A 22,922-nucleotide genomic window follows, 5' to 3' on the forward strand; every position below is an offset into this window, starting at 1 on the left:
TCCACATGCTTCCACAGCTTCTGGTTGAATTTTTGACCACTCCTCTTGACAAAATTAGTGCAGTTCAGCTAAATGTGTTGGTTTTCTGACATGGACTTGTTTCTTCAGCATTGTCCACACGTTTAAGTCAGGACTTTGGGAAGGCCATTTTAAAACTAATTCTAGCCTGATTTAGCCATTCCTTTACCACTTTTGACGTGTGTTTGGGGTCATTGTCCTGTTGTAACACCCAACTGCGCCCAAGACCCAACCTCCGGGCTGATGATTTTAGCTTGTCCTGAAGAATTTGGAGGTAATCCTCCTTTTTCATTGTCCCATTTACTCTCTGTAAATGCACCAGTTCCATTGGCCGCAAAACAGGCCCAGAGCATAATACGACCACCACCATGCTTGACAGTAGATGTGTGTTCCTGGGATTAAAGGCCTCACCTTTTCTCCTCCAAACATATTGCTGGGTATTGTGGCCAAACAGCTCAATTTTCGTTTCATCTGACATCACATGGACAAAGAGAAGAACTTCTGGAGGAAAGTTCTGTGGTCAGATGAACCAAAAAATGAGCTGTATGTTGCTGTATGTATACTTTTGACCCAGCAGATTTGGTCACATTTTCAGTAGACCCATAATAAATTCATAAAAGAACCAAACTTAATCTATCACAAAAAAAAAACAAGAGTTGTAGAAATGATTGGAAACTTAAGACAGCCATGGCATTATGTTCTTAACAAAAGGGATAAGTGGTAGAAAATGGATGGATGAATGGACAAGTGTATGTAAACTTTTGACCACGACTGTGTGTGTATATATATATATGTACAATTTATTTTATCTAAAGTCCAGTCAGGGTTTGTTTATAAATGTATATATCTGTGCTGCCTTTCAAGTAACCATCCAAGATTAAGGTAATGTAAAGTCAAAATAAATAATGTGATTAATCTGAGCATATACATGACTGATGCGATAATGTTTTTGATCAATCACATGAGATAAATCATTCATTTTGACGGCCGTAATTTATAAATATTTTTGGGTCTACCTCTTGACAGCGCCAAAGAAAGAGACTGAATGTCGTTTTTTATTAGAACTGATGGTTTATTTCCATTATATGATACAACATTTACAGATCATATCAAAACTACCAATCTCTACCAAGCACACTCAAACTGACTTGTGGAATGATGTAGAATTTGTCTCCATCTTGTGGCGTCACTTCAAAAAGGCAACATAGTCATAATTCACACAATTACAGTCAATTGCCACTGGAATTACATAACATTCACATTAACAGACTGAAAAACAAAAATCGATATAAATAGATAAAACAAACCTTTGGCCTAAATCATGACATTTCTCAATGCACCATCAATATATGGCATCCAGTTGTGTTTTTACTGGTTGATACAACCAACGATAGAGCTGGAAAGGAATGCCAGCACACACACACACACACACACACACACACACTTTTGTACATTTTGTCAAGTATATGACTCCTTAATAACATGTAAATGGAAGAGTTGTGTCAGTATATTTCAGAAACAGCAATAGAAGTAAGGCTCGAGGCAAAGTTTTCTCATGCAGTTCCTGAAAAAAACTAATTTCATTTCAGTTAAAGGGGCAGTTTGCAACTTGCTCAAAGTTACATTACTTAACTAAAAAATACAATAACACCACCAGCCCAAGTAAAAAGGCTTTTTATTTTCATTTTTATGGCTGTCACTTTAAGGTGTCACCTGCACACTCAATTCCACCTATTTGACTAATGAACATTATTATCACATCATTTATTCAGAAAGTATAAACAACAAATTAAGATAGAATACGATTAACCACAACATTTAAGAGTAAAAAAAATAACATTATGATTTGTACATTTTCAGATTGTGTTTGGTCTATTTTTAAACAAAGAAAACAATCTGAAGTTATCTTTATTTTTAGGTTATCGTGCCATGATTTTTTTACCTGTACGGCCCTCTTGGGAATAGATTTTCCTCCATGTGGCTTCTGAGGTAAAATGGTTTTGACACCCCTGCTCTAGATCTAACAGGGCATAAAGCAATACAATCTCAGTCAAGAGGGATCAAGTACTGCAACGACTTGCATGACTCATTCTCCGATTAAATATGGCTCATTAACTACAAACCCCGTTTCCATATGAGTTGGGAAATTGTGTTAGATGTAAATATAAACGGAGTACAATAATTTGCAAATCATTTTCAACCCATATTCAGTTGAATATGCTACAAAGACAACATATTTGATGTTCAAACTGATAAACATTTTTTTTTTGCAAATAATCATTAACTTTAGAATTTGATGCCAGCAACACGTGACAAAGAAGTTGGGAAAGGTGGCAATAAATACTGATAAAGTTGAGGAAAGCTCATCAAACACTTATTTGGAACACCCCACAGGTGAACAGGCAAATTGGGAACAGGTGGGTGCCATGATTGGGTATAAAAGTAGATTCCATGAAATGCTGTCATTCACAAACAAGGATGGGGCGAGGGTCACCACTTTGTCAACAAATGCGTGAGCAAATTGTTGAACAGTTTAAGAAAAACCTTTCTCAACCAGCTATTGCAAGGAATTTAGGGATTTCACCATCTGTGGTCCGTAATATCATCAAAGGGTTCAGAGAATCTGGAGAAATCACTGCACGTAAGCAGCTAAGCCCGTGACCTTCGATCCCTCAGGTTGTACTGCATCAACAAGCGACATCAGTGTTTAAAGGATATCACCACATGGGCTCAGGAACACTTCAGAAACCCACTGTCAGTAACTACAGTTGGTCTCTACATCTGTAAGTGCAAGTTAAAACTCTCCTATGCAAGGCGAAAACCGTTTATCAACAACACCCAGAAACGCGGTCGGCTTCGCTGGGCCTGAGCTCATCTAAGATGGACTGATACAAAGTGGAAAAGTGTTCTGTGGTCTGACAAGTCCACATTTCAAATTGTTTTTGGAAACTGTGGACGTCGTGTCCTCTGGACCAAAAAGGAAAAGAACCATCCGGATTGTTATAGGCGCAAAGTTGAAAAGCCAGCATCTGTGATGGTATGGGGGTGTATTAGTGCCCAAGCCATGGGTAACTTACACATCTGTGAAGGCGCCATTAATGCTGAAAGGTACATACAGGTTTTGGAGCAACATATGTTGCCATCCAAGCAACGTTACCATGGACGCCCCTGCTTATTTCAGCAAGACAATGCCAAGCCATGTGTTACATCAACGTGGCTTCATAGTAAAAGAGTGCGGGTACTAGACTGCCTGTAGTCCAGACCTGTCTCCCATTGAAAATGTGTAGCGCATTATGAAGCCTAAAATACCACAACGGAGACCCCCGGACTGTTGAACAACTTAAGCTGTACATCAAGCAAGAATGGTAAAGAATTCCACCTGAGAAGCTTAAAAAATGTGTCTCCTCAGTTCCCAAACATTTACTGAGTGTTGTTAAAAGGAAAGGCCATGTAGCACAGTGGTGAACATGCCCTTTCCCAACTACTTTGGCACATGTTGCAGCCATGAAATTCTAAGTTAATTATTATTTGCAAAAGAAATATAAAGTTTATGAGTTTTAACATCAAATATCTTGTCTTTGAAGTGCATTCAATTGTATATGGGTTGAAAAGGATTTGCAAATCATTGTATTCCGTTTATATTTACATCTAACACAATTTCCCAACTCATATGGAAACAGAGTTTGTAACAGGATCAAGTAGACGATATGGGTGCATTTTTAATTTTTTTATTTTATTCCAAGGTTTTCTGCTCTGCTCGCCTGCAGTATGCAAGGGATCATGGGAGATGTGGTTTATTTCTCAGACTGGCCCACTCAATAGCGCCAGAAAAAAACTACATTGACGAAAGTACTCTAGGTTCTTGTTTGATACCGTCCCATGCCACAGTATTATCACGAGGCGGCAATTGCTTGAATTCCGACATGTGACTTCTTCCCGGAAGTGAAAAGCAGCGGTGGTCAACCAAGCTAGGATGGCTGTTGTACAGCAAGCAGCGTGCAAACTATCTGACTTAAATCTTCCTGCAAAAAGCAGATATGAGCAAAGAAATCAAACTTTGCAATGGAATCTATCGCTATACTTTATGAAAAAAGATGTGTTGAGTGATATCAAGGATTATACGTTGGTCGCGTTCTCAGACATATCAAAGTATTGTGCTCCAGATGCCATTCTACACAACAAAACAGATGGAAACTTGGAAAAGCATGGAGGTCTACAACTTCTTTGTGTGGCTCGGTCAAGGAAATTGATATCAACTCTCCTGGATAAATATGCATCGTTTTTGCTCGAGTAAGGTTGCATTTCATGATTTAACTTTGTGCTGTTGCACAAGCCGTTGACAAGTAGCGTGTTTTTCCCCGTCTTTATTAAAATATTTCAATAACATTGTGTATGTGCTGAAAGATTCATTTATGGATGTTGCCTTTAGGTTTCGCTCACATTCACACTTTTATTTAGACAAGCCGAGTTGGTGCTTTTCCAAACACTCGTTGCAAACATGTCTTTAGGAAATACAAATAATATCAAGATAATAGTTGAATGGGAAACAGTAAACGTTGAAAGTATATCAAACAATCATTTAATGAAGTGATCACTGCAAACTCATCCATTCTTCGCGTGTGAGCTGCATACTTTTCTCGACGTTGTTTCGTAAAATCTTGCACACTTCCGCCCTTTCTGATTACCTCTCGAGGAACTCTGAAGAAACATTTATCCTTTTTGCGATTTGAACGATTCGTACACAAGCATAGGGCATTGTTTTCTTCCGAGAAAGGCTAAACGGTGCCTAGTACCCATTAAGAACACTACGCGTAATCATTGGGTGGGACGTGAGGTCAGTAACATCCCAGCAATACCGCAGTGTTTACAATACCGTTACATACCTGGTTCATAGTGATGTGAGAAATGCACCACAGCGATTGAGAAAATCTGTAATATGAAAATATATGTTTAATATACAAAATGCCAGTAAAGGTATGCTTGGTACAAAAAACTAACAAAAAACATTTGCTTAGATGTCTACTTTTTGTTGCGCATGACATGCAAACATTGGAACAATATCCCTCTTGCTATTCGGACGACTACCTCTTTAATTGAGTATCAAATCACGTCTTAAAACATATTTTTACTCTTTGGCTTTTAAACCAGCATGAAAGTTGTGTGATTTTAGTCTATTTTATTTTCTCTGATGTATTTTATGTATTTATTATTTTTATTGTTAAATGTTTTATATTACTGACTCTTCTAGTATGTATGTCTTAATTTATGTGCAGCAATTTGTGAAACTTTTATTGTTTTTTTTAAATGTGCTATATAAATAAAGTGGATTGGATGACAGGGACAAATATGAATATACTACTTTTCATTTACAGCCAATATATGTTACTTGAGGGTGACACTTAATGACAGTTTAATGGCTACTATTGTCCTTCCATCTGTTTTCTACCAATTGTCCCTCTTGGGGTCACAGGGGAGCTGGAGCCTATCCTAGTTGCATTCGGGCGGAAGGCGGGGTACACCCTAGACAAGTCTCCACCTCGTCACAGGGCCAACACAGATAGACAGACAACATTCACACACTAGGGCCAAATTAGTGTTGCCAATCAACCTATCCCCAGGTGCATGTCTTTGGAGGTAGGATTAAGCCAGAGTACTCAGAGGGAACCCACGCAGTCATAGGGAGAACATGCAAACTCCACACAGAAAGAGCCCGGGCATGGGGATCGAACCCAGGATCTTTTTTTATTGTGAGACACATTCACCACCATGCTGCCTTCGCTAATATTGTAATACACATAAATGTAAATGATTGTTTTGGAATATTTGTTGGGAAGTGGACTAGCATCACAGAGATTGTGGTGGATGCTGGAGGTTCCACATACAGTCATGAAATAAATCAACCCCTAGGTGGCACTATTAGTAAGGCAAGGGCTGTTCTTCCTATGTGGGCCTAATCGGCATCATGCCAAATTAAGAGGCAAGATGATGACCAGAGTAAACAGTGCATATTTACATATTAATACTGTTTTTCACTAGAAAATGTGGTTCAGGCAGTGAAAAAAAAGAAGATAGTCACCCGAGGAGCACTGTCTTCATTGAGTGGTCATGCATTTGAACCTGTTCTTGAAGTAGAAGACTTCATCGTGAATATGCTTTTCAACACTGCTTTGGGAGTATCGGAACTTTTCATAGGCCTTTTGTGAGTCTGTTCCATCGCTCCATGGCAGCTTGATCTTTGATGCGTGGTTTATAATGACATCACTGCAGGAGCCAATGTGAAGGGAGCCCAGGGCATCAATAAAGAACTCTGTGGGGGAGCAAAATTACATTTTTGTTGTGAAAAATCCTACCTTGCTTTTTTTTTCAAAAGTTTTATTTCTAGGTTTTCAATCTAAAGCAAATGTGTCATTCGTGAGTGCAATGTCTGTATTAAGTGTAAACACTTAATTAAGGACACATGCACAGTTGAGCTGTACTGTATTGTATGGGCACTCATTAAAAAAACAATTCCACCTGAGATTTGACTGCATCACAAGGCTGCTGTCTGTTTTGTGTGCAATTACCATATTTTTCTGACTATCAGGCACACCTGAATATAAGGCGCACTGTCAATGAGCAGGTCTATTTTCATACAAAAGGCACATAAGGCGCATTGAAGGGGTCATATTATCATTTCTACACTTCCTTGTGGTCTACATAGCATGTAATGGTGGTTCTTTGGTCAAAATGTTGCATAGATTATCTTTTCCAGACCATCTTTAAGCCGCTTTCTGACTGTCTCTTCAGGATGTGCCGTTTTTTGGACGGATCGTATTTACATTGCTCCACTACGACAGTCTTCTTCGCGTCATCGTTTGCTGTATTTCTAGCGCTTCCATAGTGACAGATATAACAACTGTACGCTACTTTATATTAGAAATTGCAACAGCGGAAGATGAATGCCCCACAATAAGACGATAGAGGAAAAAAAAGGAGCTTACTGACTACGGCCCGGATTACAATTGCAGACGCGCACATTTTCGGGACTTATGCAGATCCCAAATACACATCAGCAGGTACCAGAAGGTAAGAAAGTTAGGTTTTGCATACTATTGCAAAACAAAACGCCAGATAATATGTCTCCTAATAGGATCCATTTTGGGGTCCACCATATTAATACCCGTATGTTGAACAGTATGTCTGACTACGGTAGACGTATTGCTCCGCGTTCCATCAAGTCAGCGGCTTCATAGCGGACCAAAGTTGTACTAAAACATTTTGACAGATTTTTGACCGCCGTGTGTAATGTTCTATATTCTCAATTAAAAACATCAAACATCTTGCTTGCTTACGGGTGCTTGCTCGCGTCACTTATTGAACAGGGGTCAACAACTTCACGCAGGTGGTGTCAACCTGCAGCCCACATGTATCTCTTATGTGTGACTGCCATCCACTGGTCACACTTATCAATACGCCTTGTATCACATAAAATCAGTCAGTAATTAAAACTAGAATTAATACATACAAAAGGCGCACTATCGATGTTTAAGAAAGTGAAAGGATTTTAAGTGCGCCTTATAATTTGAAAAATACGATATGATACTGAATCAACAAATGTCTAACACTATCAATCACAACTGAGCATTTGGTGTAAAAGCAGAATGATTATTTGGTTAGATTATTGTACTACTTTAGTAATCCAAATATAAAACGACTCATTTTCAAGACCCTTTTTTATTTTTATTTTTTGTAAGACAAAATCAAAACAAACTTTTTTCAAATCATTTTTTAAATGTAAGTGAAGTGAAGTGAATTATATTTATGTAGCGCTTTTTCTCTAGAGACTCGAAGCGCTTTACATAGTAAAACCCATTATCTACATCTTTTTGAATAACCATCTGATAGATTCAATAAAAATATATGATAGGTGTTTGACCACTCAGCTTCATTGATTAATATGACCTTAAAATTAGCATCATAACTTCTCGTCAATTGTTTGCTAAGTTACAGTTTTCAATATAAAGCAAGTAAAGTCACTGTAAGTCATTACATTTGATCAAACATATAAAGAATACACTCAATGAACTGACTCATATTAGGCAAAGTTGTTTGGCACCACCTATTGCTTTGCATGAATAAATGCCTATACCCCAAATATAAAATAATAATCTTTTTCATACAAGGAAAAAAAATTATGTCTTATATTAACCATGCTAATTCATTAGTCAGCGTGCTTAATTTATATAGACTTTGCAGGTGTACTAAAAGCTGTGGTCAGGAGTGTATATATCGTTGAAATATTAGATCTACATACCCAGGTGGCCACGGCGAGCTAGGCGGGGGTCAAAGCCAACCTGCTGCACTTTGTCAGTCCTCCCCATGAAGAAGTTGATGACAGCATCAGCGACCACGCAATTGGCAAATCCCTCAATATCGTGGTGGTATCCACGCCTGATATGTATACAGTCTCCATCCTCTCCCCCCTCTTCCACAGAAATGGTATGGCGGAAGGTTGTAGTCCAACCTGTTATCTCTCGAACCGCACCCCCAACCTACAGCAATTAAAACAGAAGATAATGTTCAGGGGAAAAAAACATAACCACATATGGCTCAAGCATCTGGTCAGTGATGTCATGGAAAATAAAGGCTTGATATTTCCAGACATTAACAAACTGGTTTTATAGTTTTCTGCTCTCCATAAATAATCTCCTCTCTCACGTTGTACGAAAACAAGGCCTTTAAAATGTAACTACAATTGTCTTATGACAAGTGTCTCCAACATTTTGTCTTCTTAGAGCTACTTTTACAAAACAAAATTGGCCTTGAACAACTAATTTTTGTAAAACATTTATTTTCATAGCTTGTTTCAAGCCAAACAATCTGACATGTTGGTATGAACAACTCACATTTTGCATTAAAACAACAACAAAAAACACTATGACCTTCCTGCAGCAAACTTAACGCGCAACAGGTAGACCACACATTACCAAAACGGGGAAAGGTAATAAACAACAACTATCTAATCATGTAGGTCTGTAAAAGAAAAAGGGCTGCAACGAATAATCGATCAATTCAATTAGAAAAAAAGCTTTGATTTATTGTCTGTTGCTTTGAGTAATCGTTTAATGAGTGTAACTATTAACATTTTATAACATTAGTAGTTTCCACACGGCTGCGGCAATAGAGCGCACATGAGAGCAGTGGTGTGAGGGTGCTGTGATCTGTGTGGAGTTATTTTTATTATTATCATTATTATTGTTATTGATGCACACATATTACAAGTGAAATTACAAAGTTGATGATGTGCACATTATAGCAAAAAAATGACGGGTATTGTAAGCAGAAAAAATTGTTGATAATTTAAAAAAATATTCCCTATAATACACATTAAGGCTTAAAGTATCTGATTAACTGAATAAGCGAAAAAACTCGGGCTGCAGCAATTAATCCATCTCAATCGATTCATTCGAGTAGATAACAACTTTGATGTATTTAACTTTAAATACGTGAACATAGTTTCCGCACAGCCGCAGTAATAGAACCCACTGGGTTCTAATTTGTATCAATGCATGTTAAATATGTGCATTGGTTATGGGAAAAAAGGTTATGGCAAACAGAAAAATTGTTTATTTGAACTATTTTCCCTGAAATACGCTTTGAGGCTATTTTATCCGATTATTCAACTAATCAAACAAACTAATCAATACATTAGACAATTACTAAAGTAATTGATAGCTTTGGGAATATGTCTACTTGTTAATTTTTCAAGCTACCATAACTCTCGTGAGGTCCTTTTGTCACCCCCCAGGAGAGTTGAGCCTTACACTAAGTAACACTGTATTTTTGTCTCATTCCTGTGAGGATCTTGTGTGTGACTGAAGCATTAAGGAGTGGGACTATCCAGGACTATCTGCAGTGTGCTCAAACAACCACCATGTAGCATCTGTGAGCAGGTAATAGTGTATTATCTTTTTCTCTTTTAGACTTATCAGGTTTTATGAGGTCTGTAGTGCATTCTTCAAGCAATTTTCACTCACGCTTAAAGTGAAAGGTGAGGCAAAATACTCATTGCAATCCACTGCTCTACATAAAAGCTCCTTAAAGGGGAACTGCACTTTTTTGGGAATTTTGTCTATCATTCACAATTGTTATGTAAGACTTACTTTTTTCCATTTTTATGCATTGTAACTCGTAAATAAACACTTGCAAAAGTCAGGTAACAATGGAGTTCATGGGAGTCGCTCTATTCCACCTATAAAGCGCCCTAAAAAACATCCAAAAACATCTGTTATCATTTTACATACACACGGTGTGAGTATACAGTATATGTAATATAGTAACAGGGACATTCATAATAACATGTAATATTTAGGTATTTTGCACATTTTAAGCAAATGGCGGCGTAATAATTTCACAGACACATCACAACGTTTGCTTTTCCTTCAAGAACAACACCTTCTACAGACTACTTTGGGACAAAGGATGATCCAAAACCTTGTATGTACTAGAGTGTGTGCCACTTTTGTCGTCGTCTTTCGTAAAATCTTGCACTCTTCCGCCCTTCTTGATAACCTGTCGAGGAACTCTGAATAAATGTTTGTACTTTTCGGGATTTGAACGGTTCATACAGCCGAAAACAACGCAAGGATAGAGCATTTTTGTTCGAGGAAGGCTAAATGGCGCCACGTAGCCATTGAGAACAGATGCTGCTTGACCACCACGTATATTTAATGAGCTGGACATAATATCATTAAAATCCAAGAAATTGTTGCCTTTTTTTTTATGCTTCCGGGTTATAGCCTGCGCGTTGAGACTAGCCAATGCCCGATAGGAAGAGTCTCTTGAGAGATCTGGTTTTCAATTGTATAATCCAGATGTGTTAGTCCGACTTTTCAAAAACAGAACACGATCAGATAAAAGCGTTTCCATGGGTGATAGGATGCTTATTTAGGGCCAAACTATTTGAGAAATCGAACTAATTTAGTGCAGGAACACGTACTGACTGTGACAATAGTGTAGCAGCACAAGCCAGTTAGCTCTCTGTGATCACTGTGCCGTTAAAAATAGTTTGCCTGCTTTAGTGCTTATAATAAAAATATCGCTAATACTTGGTTAATATTCAGGTCAGGGTATGTAAATGGAGTACTGTTTGTGGTTTTTGGAGGGGTTTTTTAAAGGGCTTAATGGGCGGAATAGTGTATTCCTACTAGCTGCATTGTTAGCTACCTCTTACTTGTTGTATTTTAAGAATTACAATGCATAAAAATAATAAAAACACATGTTCTTGTCTTACATAGACATTCCAAAAAGGAGCACTTCCCCTTTAAGACCATTACACATTACATAAATATATATGAATGTTTAAAATCATGCAGCTACAGTAGACTAAGTGACATTGAGATACCTTTTGGCTAAACTGTAGAGTACATCTACAATAACTACTGCACAAACCATGATTATGCTGGAATTTCATGTTTCTTGACAAAGTCCTTTTGTGTATCTTTGATTCCCATTGATTGTGCACTGCAGACGGACATGTTGGAGCATGCTGACACACATTTTTCAGACCATCCTACCAGATCTAGGCTGGTCTTCTCCAGGATATCAACCATCTTTTCCAGCTTGGTGTTTGCAGTGAAGAGGAAATCATCATCCACCCAGAGAACATATTTGCTGCTCACCTGGGACACTGCCAAATTTCGCCCCGCAAACCAACCCTGAAGAGATGATTAAACAACATTCTTATGTGGCAACAATGATTCAACATGCCATGTGAGTCTATGATGAATATTTACCTTTCCAAATGGCATAATGAATTGTTCAATGTGCGGTCCCTTCACCTGTTGCGGGTGCTCATTATCGTCAGCTATCACAATGGTGACGTTTGGATAATATTGCCTTATGCTGGCGATAAGATCTTGGAGTTTATCATAGCGTAGAAAGGTCTTTGTCACAATGGTAACAAGGGCACTGATATTGGTCTCTTGAAAGGAAAACAAAACACAAAAGCACTGAAGTTGCACAAATATGGCATTCTTTTACATAGATCAATCAGTATTGTAGAACTGCAGTATGGTATAGTATAATAAAGAATATATAAATGCTCAAAAACCTTTTGCATATCCAGAGTTGTAAAGTCTCGGGATAGTGGCATGTCCGACTTTTATGGTGAAAAATGACCGATGACCTTCATTTGCAAACTGAACTGTGGAGGAGGAACAATGACAATAAAAGGATTTCCTCTAACAAACTCTTGTTCTTTGAATAGCTTAAACCTTTGCACTTCCTTGTGGATACCATCTTTATTGTTTGCTATGGTAGTTCTGCAGTGAGACATGTGCCGCACCCAGAAAATGTGTTTGTACTCATGAGTACATCCCTTTGTCAGCAAGGTGCAGCAGCAGGCTGCAGCCCAGCGTGGATGTGCATAAATCTAATATTTCAGCGGCACATACAGTACTTGCACAGTGTTGCCAAATATTTATACAATAATGGCTGTGTGTTGAGTCATTTTCAGTGGATAGTAAATCGGTACTACAATACAAGCTGTACTTTGACTACTCCAATTGTACTGCCCCTTGAGAATATATAATACAGTGGCTGTTGAAATGTTAGGGTGTAGGTTAAGTAAGGAAGCATAATATAGACCGGTATCCTCACTGTCTTACTATAACAGTGGACCACCAATACATTTGACAATTTAATTATATTCAATAAGACTACAAACATGTACATGTGTGGTGAGAAGGGTGACATTTAGTGAGAATCTATTTGCTAAATTCCTCTTTTAAAAATGGTTATTCTCAGCTGTAACGTGTTTTCAGTTAGACCTATGCAGAAGTGGTTTCTCTACTTCACATTCAAGCGAGCTTAGCGGTTAGCATTGCTTGTCATTTCCTATCTTCCTGTCCCTCACTTTTGAAGTTTATGTGCACGCGTACATGCACGCATGCACGCACATCCATAAGGGTAAATTACCGCTTATCTTTGCACCACTATGGACTACCAAGGTACGGCACAGCAAACAAATAAACAAATACAGCAGTCTATCTATTGGTTGCCAATCCACCCCTGGCCATGTTTGGTATACTCGTCCATTGTTATTCAAACAAAAGGTAGAATATATTGTTTAAAATGGGTCATATTATGATATATTTTACATTTAAAATACTTATTTGTGGTCTACATAACATGTAATGGTGGTGCTTTGGTCAAAATTGTGTATAGATTATGTTTTACAGACCATCTTCCAGCCGCTTTCTGAACATCTCTTCAGGATGCTCCGTTTGGTGGACGGTGTTTTAAATTGACACTAAAAAGTGAACATTATGTTTTTTTTACATTATTTGTGTTTTTTTTAATGTCAGAATTTTAGGTTCATGACAGGTTTCTTTTAAGAATATTTTGCGCTGTAATCAATTCATAGTACATTTTGGGTCAAACTATTTACGGCTCTGTCCGGTTTCCAATACTGTTGCTAAACTCATTGCAAAGTGGCACACAACCATGCTGCACTCACATTCACCCCATCACTGTGAGGAAACTGAACCCATGCTGTCAACCACAAGACCTTCAATGACCTACTTGTGTAATGGAAAATGTTACAAAAATGAATATGGCTCATTCATTATCCATCCATCCATCCATTTTCTACCGCTTGTCCCTTTTTGTGGTTGCGGGGGGTCGCTGGAGCCTATCCCAGCTGCAGTCGGGTGGTAGGTGGGGTACACCCTGGACAAGTCGCCACATCATCACAGGGCCATTATCCATCATCATGAAAGTTAAGACAATATTTAAAGAATATTTTCTTTCCAATATATTGTGTATATTATTGTATTATGTATACGAGGAGAGCTATAATGTTGCTTTAAGGGGATCTATGATAAAAGTTGTCTTTTCTGATTTGTTACAATGTTGAACACTCGTGTTAAACAATGCCAAAAAGTTAAGTCATAAGGTTCAGGAATTTTGACATAAGCTTGGATTCACACAGTTTTGAATGCCTCTGTTCACGGGGTTTGCAAATTGGCTATGTCCTGACATCACCATTAAGTTAAACTCTCAGTCAGGCTGTGAAGAAACACAAAAAAAGGTAACACAAAGTGTTATTTTCAAATAATCTTGGCATTTGCATAATGACAGTGACGTGCGACATACAGTGACATAAATGCTGCTAAAAGCAGCTTTTTTATGCAACTCTGAAACAGTCGGAGAGTTTGCAGGTGTACCTAATGTTGTGACCGGGTGAATCTATATAATGTTTGTGAAGTTTTATTTTCGACTGTCTGGAAAAAAATAGCAGTAACTACTTCAAGATATATATTTAAACAGTATACATTGTCCAAAAATAATTATGATACCTTTAAGGAGGGTGGGTTGTGGTTTCATTTGCAATTTGGGAACGCCTCCAGAAACAAACATCTCACAAACAGACAGAGTGGCTTGCCTACAAAACTACCAGAAAGCTCATTTCATGTTTAGAGCAGCCAACAGGCAGAAACAAGTTTAAGGTCTATTTTGGTAGCTAACATCTTAAATGTTTGACTTGCATGACTAATGTTTTATTCAAACAACATGTGAGGACATGTTAGCATCTGCAGTTTGTATGTTGATATTAACAAGTTGTTTGTCCAAAACTTAAACATCACTCCACCAATTAATACCTTTTAGACATGCATGTGTTAAATACAATGCCACTTTAGAGTATTTTTGTTTAGTTGGATCCTTAAAGAATCCAAAGATTCTTTATTGTACTAGTTATATATTACCCGGTTCATCTTCTTTTGTCTAGACAGTTGTTGTTTTTCTAACTTTATTGATTATTTCATATAAAAGTGATGTGTAGTGATGTTCCATGGTAAAATTTTAGAAGAAAAAAGAATAAAGGCCATCAGAAAAATATGTGTTCATTTAAAATATAAAGTGTGTTTAATTTCATCACGTGATTAATCGAACAAATTAATCAATAGATTACTTAATTACTAAAATAATCCATAGCTGCATCCATTATGTGGACCACAAGGAAGGGCTTTAAATGTAGATTTAGAATCATCATAGGTCCCCTTTAAAACATTTTCTGTACAGTTAACAATGGCTGGAACATAAGAAAAAAAAAGAGTCACAGACTGTTCCTCTTTGGATAGACATGTATTCCTTGTATTTAAATGAAATGTATCGATTTGAGTATAAGGAGTCTATCAGATAGCAACAGGCTGTCACTCCCTTATTTGTGACCAAGGTTCAACCAGCCTTGACTAGGGTCGGAGTCCTTTTATGGTCTTGAGATGCGTTAAAATGAGGTTGATCATTAACTCTAACCCAGAACTCAACAATACCTATCTGATAGGCCCCGTTTACACTGGACACCAAATCTAAAATGTGTTGCCCTCCAGTGACACAGATCAGATATTTTTTTGCCAGTCTAAATGCTCCAAAGTGCTTCAAATCTGATATTTTCACATCAGATGTGCCTAAAGTCTAAATAAAAATGTGACCTGTTTGCGTCATTCGTGCACAACACGATCACTTTCCTTTTTTCAATTCTCTTCTTTTTTCTCCTGCAATTGTTTTCCATCATCTGCCTGCCCTACTTGCTCTACACAACAGCCACGACACAGATCCACGAACATGCTGATCTGAGGCGTCCATGTTTTCTCGTGTAGTAGCAACTTCCTTGTTTATTCACGGAATCCGGTCAACTTCCTTTGTATTCACTTTATCAAGCTGCGCACGCAAGTGACGTCGGGGCCACATTGGGGCCAGATTGGGGCCAGTGCGTGTTCATACTGTAGTCTGATCACATTTTACTTGTGAACTAAATAGTCAGCTGGTAAATAATTAGGTTTGGTCATCTTTGGCTTGCAGTGTAAACATAGTCATAGTCATGTGTGCATCCTATCTGGGCCAGTGGGGAAAAATATGAGTACTGGATCCTTACGAGGACCGAGAAAAATTGTTATAAAGGAGACCTATGATGATTTAATCTACATTTAACACACTTTCTTGTGGTCTGGATAACACTTATTAGATATGCTTTGGTGTAAATTCTGCTCCACAGTCACAGTTTTAACCCGATTTCTGAGCATGTCTGTTGTGGAAGCGTTCTCACATTGCAAATGACACCCTTCATGCCCCGCCTTGTACAACAGTATCATAATTTATCTTTTGAAAATAATTATATATATCTTGAAAATGAACATTCCTATTTTTTTCCCAGTCACATTTTGAAATAAACTTTAGAAACAATATATATGCACCTGCCTACTTTCCAATCAATTGAGAGCCGCATTAAAAAAACAACTGCTATTACCAGCATTTATTTTACTGCATGTCGCACATTGGTAGTCGACAAATAAACAAATAACTACTTTATTTAGCCAGGAAAGATCCCTTTGAGATTAAGAATCACTTTTTTAAGGGAGTCCTGGATGGCAGAAGCTGGAATCAAACCTACAACCCTCAAGTTGCAGGCATAGCCGCTCTACCCTACGAGCCACGCAGTCTAAGCCGAGAAGGACGACCCATCAGGAGCAAGGGTGAAGTGTCTTGCTCAAGAACATAACGGACTTGACTAGGATGGCGGAAGCTGGGAATCGAACCAGGAACCCTCAGGTTTCTGGCACGGCTGCTCTATCAACCTAGCCACGCCGTCCTCAAAAGGAAGCCACATAAGTATCTGCATCACGTGGACTATGTTTCCACTGCAGGCCAAAGAGGCCCAAATCAGATTTTTTTCCAGCTGACTGATTAGACTGCAAGTAAAATGTGATCTTTCACAGACTACAGTAAAAGAGCACATAGGCCCCATTGTGGCCTCAACGACACTTGCATGCAAACTTCCCAACCCTCCCGGATTTTCCGGGAGACTCCCGAAATTCAGCGCCTCTCCCGAAAACCTCCCGGGACAAATTAAGCTGGAGGGGGCGTGGCCTGTTTTTACATCTGCTTTCCCACAATATAAACAGTGTGCCTGCCCAATCACGTTATAACTGTAGAATGATCGAGGGCGAGTTCTTGGTTTCTTATGTGGGTTTATTGTTAGGCAGTTTCATTAACGTCCTCCCAGCGCGGTAACAACACACAACAACAGCAGTCACGTTTTTGTCTACCGTAAAGCAGTTCGTCTGCCGTAAACAGCAATGTTGTGACACTCTTAAACAGGACGATACTGCCATCTACTGTACATGCATATGTGCAGTGCACAACTGCGCACACAACAAGGAGACGAAGCAGAAGAACGAGGAAGATACAGCCGTGGCGACGCCGACGACGAGTAAGATGAAGAAATACGCTTGTAAGTTCCAAGCCGCAGCTGCGATTGGACCTGGATAGCCTCCGGGAAGAAGTAATGGACTACCAAGTGCTTGGCAGTGAAGATCTTCCTCAGGAAGCAAAGATTGACCGGTTTTGGGCCATGCTAGGGAGGGATGGAACATTCCAGACTCTAGTGCATTTGATGAAAGCACTTTTGCATCATCACAGCAATGCATCATCAGAGAGGGTGTTCAGCATGGTTAGAAAAATAGTGACAGAAAATAGAACAAGGATGGACAATTCAACCCTTAACTCAACAATGAGTAGATTAGTGTTATGTGTGTGTATATGTGTAAATAAATGAACACCGAAATTCAAGTATTTCTTTTATTTATCCATCCATCCATTTTCTACCGCTTATTCCCTTTTGGGGTCGCGGGGGGCGCTGGAGCCTATCTCAGCTACAATCGGGCGGAAGGCGGGGTACACCCTGGACAAGTCGCCACTTCATCGCAGGGCCAACACAGATAGACGGACAACATTCACACTCACATTCATACACTAGGGCCAATTTTGTGTTGCCAATCAACCTATCCCCAGGTGCATGTCTTTGGAAGTGGGAGGAAGCCGGAGTACCCGGAGGGAACCCACGCAGTCACGGGGAGAACATGCAAACTCCACACAGAAAGATCCCGAGCCCGGGATTGAACCCAAGACTACTCAGGACCTTCGTATTGTGAGGCAGATGCACTAACCCCTCTACCACCGTGCTGCCCTCTCTTATTTATATATATATATATATATATATATATATATAGCTAAAATTCACTGAAAGTCATGTATTTATTATATATATATATACATATATATATATATATATATGAAATACTTGACTTGGTGAATTCTAGCTGTAAATCTACTCCTCCCCTCTTAACCACGCCCCCGCCCCACCCGCAACCACGCCCTCCACCCCCCAACCACGCCCCCCCCCACCCCCCACCTCCCAAAATCGGAGGTCTCAAGGTTGGCAAGTATGCTTGCATGCACAGTTTGATATAGTGAAAACAAAGAAAGTTGATTGAATACCGTAAATGAAAAAGGAAATATCTACTACTACTACTACTACAAAATAAAAGTCGCCACACCTTAAAAATGTGTGTTTTTTACTTGAAAATAAATTAAAGTAATATAATGCATGAATTAATATATATATATAGCGTAATCTATTTAGGGGAGTTTTAATCTTTTTATGGCTGTTTACTTAGTAGAGGCGTCAGAGACATCAGCGTGGATCTATGTTAGCTTTATTTTTCAACTCATTTACGTAAACAACTTACACAATGTATGTAAGATGTAAGCAAATATGGGACAGCGTACAAGTCAAGTGCGGTCCTTTAACAATCGCTATTTCTTCGTAATTATATATTCATATATTACACATCACCTATTATTTGCGCACTATTGACTAGCGATGCACTGAAGATTTGACCGCCGGAAAAAATACCTTGCTCACCAAAACCGGATGTTGTGATGACATATCTACTTCCGCTGGCGGACTGCATCTTTCCCGGCGCACACGAATGACCTAGCTCACCCAAAGATGATGCAAAAGTCGCATTCAGGTCGCATTTCCTTTTATACTGATGTCACATCTGAAAAGATAAGATTCCAATCGGATTCGGACTCCCTCTGAAAGATCAGATTTTAAGGACTTTGGAGCGTTTCGACTGGCAAAAAATATCCAATCTGTGTCAATTCAGGGTAAAAGAAAATCAGATTCGATGTGCAATATAAACGGGGCCATTGTGACATCACATTGTGCCCACTGTTAAAAAACCCCTGCAAAACACAGCATTCAAAGGCATCCAAAACTGCATGCAAGCGCACACCCACATGCATGAATCTTACAGTATGTTGTGTGTGTCAAATGTACCTGTGTCTGCTGTTCTGGGATGGAACACAGTGTTTGTGTAGGTGACAAACTGCAGCTGCCTGTTCAGCGCAGCGAGAACAGGACTCGAGAGCATCATATGCTTCTCTCCTTCTCCCTTAACCGAGACCATATCCACTGTAGCGGCGACATCAAAAGTTCCTAAAGTTGCTGTCAAATATACCTGCCGTGCCATTTGATGAAAGAAAAAAAAAGTTACAATTGAATCCTTAGAACATCAGCAACAACATGTAGAGCCATGTTCAAGATAAATGCCCTCGAGCTTACTTTCACTTTACTGTACAAACTTGCAGACTGCAAACTCACCGTATGGTTGGATCTTGCTTTTTCAACAAGCCCCAAACCTAATGTAAAAGGGGGGGGATTAGTATGAGAATGATAAAATTATATAATTAAAGCAAAGTGCGATACAAGTGCAAACATATTTGCAAACAATTAATATGGAAAAGCATATAGTCATTAATATGTGTCATTCATTTGTGTAAAAGAATATGAATTATAATATTCATCACTTTGGTTTTCAAATTGTATGCACGTTATTATTAGGGCGATTGCAGTTTGTACTTAGATTAATCATTCAGTTATTTGTAGAGGTGGGAATCTTTGGGCACCTTATCATTTGATTATGATTACGATTCAGGAGCTACGATTCGATTAAAAATAGATTATTGATGCATCTTTAATTTATATATACTGATGCAGTTTTACATTTCTTTTTGTTTCGCTAAATAATCATTTACCACTTGCAACTTTCAAAAACAGTGCATTTGTAATAAGAAACAGTTGAATTAATTCCCATCAAATTTATTGAATTACTGGAATGGTTTGCAAAACTGGAACATATGTGCATCATCAATCAATGTTTATTTATATAGCCCTAAATCACAAGTGTCTCAAAGGGCTCCACAAGCCACAACGACTTCCTCGGTTCAGAGCCCTCATCAGGGCAAGGAAAAACTCAACCCAGTGAGATGACAATGAGAAACCTTGGAGAGGACCGCAGATGGGAGGGGTGGGTCAACCACATAATATTGTGAAAGTCCAGTCCAGTGCCCTAAAATAAAGGAGCTGGTCGGCTCTCTCGAAAATACGGATCTGTCTTGCCAACTTCCCTTACCCGCATTGTTCAAACATGCCAGAGGCTGTTCACCTTGGAGACCAGGCTGGGTACGGCCTGGCGCGAGATTTACACCTTCACTACACCGCTGCAGTCAGTCAAATTTTAGAAATGTCTGCATTTTTTTTATTTACAATAAATAAACCGATTACCGATTATTGATGTTTACTTGTCAATGTTAAAATCGTCCATGTCCAAATTGCGATGCATCTAAAAAACTATTATTTCCTCCACCTCTAGTTATTTGTGTTTGTCGTTATAATAACCGCTATGATAATCGCTCTGATAATCTGTGATAGTCACATTTTATTTTGCATGACAAAGTTGATTAAAAAAAATTAAGGGACTATATGCACTTAACATTTTAATTAAACACTTCTAAGATAAGCGGTAGAAAATAGATGGATAGATGGATGGAAGTTAATTTTAATGCTAACAAAAATTTTTTTTCTTTTGAATCTTTCTGCAGGTTTTTTTTTTTTTTAGATTTATAATGATAAAGGATTAATCCGCATTAATTTGTTAATTTCAACAGCCATTGTTATTAATCCTTTACATTCCATTAATATGGTCTTTTCAGTAACTTTGTTTTACAAATGCTCATCCCAACAATTGTTTCACATGAGCTGTTGTTTGAGTTAACCAACTCTTCTACTCCTAAACCACTGCTCTCAAAGGGTAACATGTGGTCAGAACACACACACCTGCCACTGCAAAAAAGACCCATACTTAAACAAGCCTAAATTATTTTGAAAAGGGATTTTTTTGTATTTTTATTTTAAGCAAAAACAAGCTGCCAAAGGGGTAAGCAACATTTGCTTGCATAGAATTGTAAAAACAAGAGTATTTTTATTTTGACTTTAAAACTAAAATGACTCCTAAAATAAGAAATTAGGTCAAAGTTTCAGCATTTTTTAGTAAAATGTCCTTATTACACTCTATGCTGTTATTTGTCTGACAAAAGCACCACCTATTCGCACTTGAAAAAAACAAAGTTTAACCCCATGAATCACAATTTAAATTTCTCACAAGCTCACTCAATGCACTCTAAAAACACAGACTTACACTGTAACTTGAATGTGTTAAGCTCTCTGGTACAGTATAAATTCTTATAAAACAGTTTCAGGGAGGTAGGTGCTGAGCTTTGTCTGAGTTTAATAGCAGCCATGAACATGCTTGAATGGAGAGAAACTCCTTTCTAATTGGGATGCAATACACACTAAATAGAAATAAATTCAAGGCAGAACCTCTTTTCTTTTTTGCATCATTCAAACATACTTCTGCAAAATTACACCTTGAGTGGATGTGGACTGTCTAGAATGTGTTTGTTGATTTAGGGCACGGGTGTCAAACTAATTTTAGCTCAGGGGCTGCATGGAGGAAAATCTATTCACAAGTGGGACGTAATGGTAAAATCATGGCATGATAACTTAAAAATAAGGACAACCTCAGGTTGTTTTCTTTGTTTTACTTTGGCCAAAAATAGAACAAGCACATTCTGAAAACGTACAAATCACAAATAATCCTCTGGACAAAACACTTCAAATTAGTTCAAAATTCTCAGGAAATTGGTGCAGTTTCAAAAACACAATGAGCTTAGACTTAGTCATAGTCTTTCTGGGATTGAACAAACACAACATGTAAATTATTCTACGTATCAAACATCTCCTTTGTCATGTCCACGTATTAATACAGAGCTAGCTCAACAAACCAAAAGAAACGGAGGTAAAAACTATTCAAAAGGGTTAAATTCACTTTTCTCGTGTTTGACAGAGACATTTTGGGGGCAACGAAGGTGCCAAATGACGATGTATTCGAAGCAAAAGACATAAAACGGCAGGTTTTAAGTTTCATGTGGGTCTAGGAGGAGGAGCCACAGTCCCCCTTTACTGTGTACCTCTTGCTTGGCCCGGTATTAACCGTTTGCTTGCCTGACAGAATTGCTATTTTAGACACATTTAGAACAGCAGTTTCTTACGTTAAAAAAACAACAAAAAACTGCTAATTTTTATACTTGGCAAACTCATCACGCGGGCCGGATAAAACCTGTTCACGGGCCTGATTCGGCCCGCGGGCCTTATGTTTGACACCCCTGATTTACGGGGTGTCTAGCCCAGTGGTTTTCAAACTTTTTTTTTTACCAAGAATCACCTCAGAAAAAACATGGCTCTCCAAATACCACTGTCATGACCAACATTAAAATACAGAAGTGTAGAAGGCCTAGGTATTGATTACAAACAACCCAGAGGTTTATATTTTGGCCACTGTAACATTACACACAACATTTGAACAGTAATACTTAATTAAGTGATTATTTGACATACCACTAGATAGAGCCAGCTTAGTGGTACATATACCACAGTTTGAGAGACCCTGGTTTAGCCCAATCCCAGATTTGTTAGTTTTTACAAATCGTGTATGTGTTGCGTTAGGTTGGATGAAGGCTTTACCTGGAATGATGATTGTTTTGAGGGGTCGCACTGCAACACCCTGGGAGGGATATTGAAGGGGACTATTGCCCTCGTTCACAATAAGCTCATCCGCAGGACTGGAGGACCTGCACACACATGTATGTTAGGCCACAAAAAAAAGAACATCTCTGAA

At 38.5% G+C, this 22,922-nt stretch overlaps 1 protein-coding gene across 1 annotated transcript in view; it reads right to left on the minus strand.

Annotated features, from left to right (window-relative positions):
* Positions 1-1,069: 1,069 nt before the first annotated feature.
* The window catches only part of b4galnt1a (beta-1,4-N-acetyl-galactosaminyl transferase 1a), a 44,275-nt gene continuing 22,422 nt past the window's right edge, over positions 1,070-22,922 (minus strand). Inside the window, exons 4-11 of the mRNA XM_061986247.2 lie at positions 22,769-22,875; positions 19,508-19,545; positions 19,184-19,364; positions 12,110-12,202; positions 11,793-11,980; positions 11,574-11,714; positions 8,312-8,549; positions 1,070-6,325 (exon numbers count right to left, since the gene is read on the minus strand). Coding sequence (XP_061842231.2) covers positions 6,111-6,325; positions 8,312-8,549; positions 11,574-11,714; positions 11,793-11,980; positions 12,110-12,202; positions 19,184-19,364; positions 19,508-19,545; positions 22,769-22,875 — 1,201 coding nt within the window. The 3' untranslated portion in view covers positions 1,070-6,110. The remainder of the gene's footprint in view (positions 6,326-8,311; positions 8,550-11,573; positions 11,715-11,792; positions 11,981-12,109; positions 12,203-19,183; positions 19,365-19,507; positions 19,546-22,768; positions 22,876-22,922) is intronic.

Source organism: Nerophis lumbriciformis, linkage group LG01 (genome assembly GCF_033978685.3).
Source record: "Nerophis lumbriciformis linkage group LG01, RoL_Nlum_v2.1, whole genome shotgun sequence".
NCBI classification, from domain to species: domain Eukaryota; kingdom Metazoa; phylum Chordata; class Actinopteri; order Syngnathiformes; family Syngnathidae; genus Nerophis; species Nerophis lumbriciformis.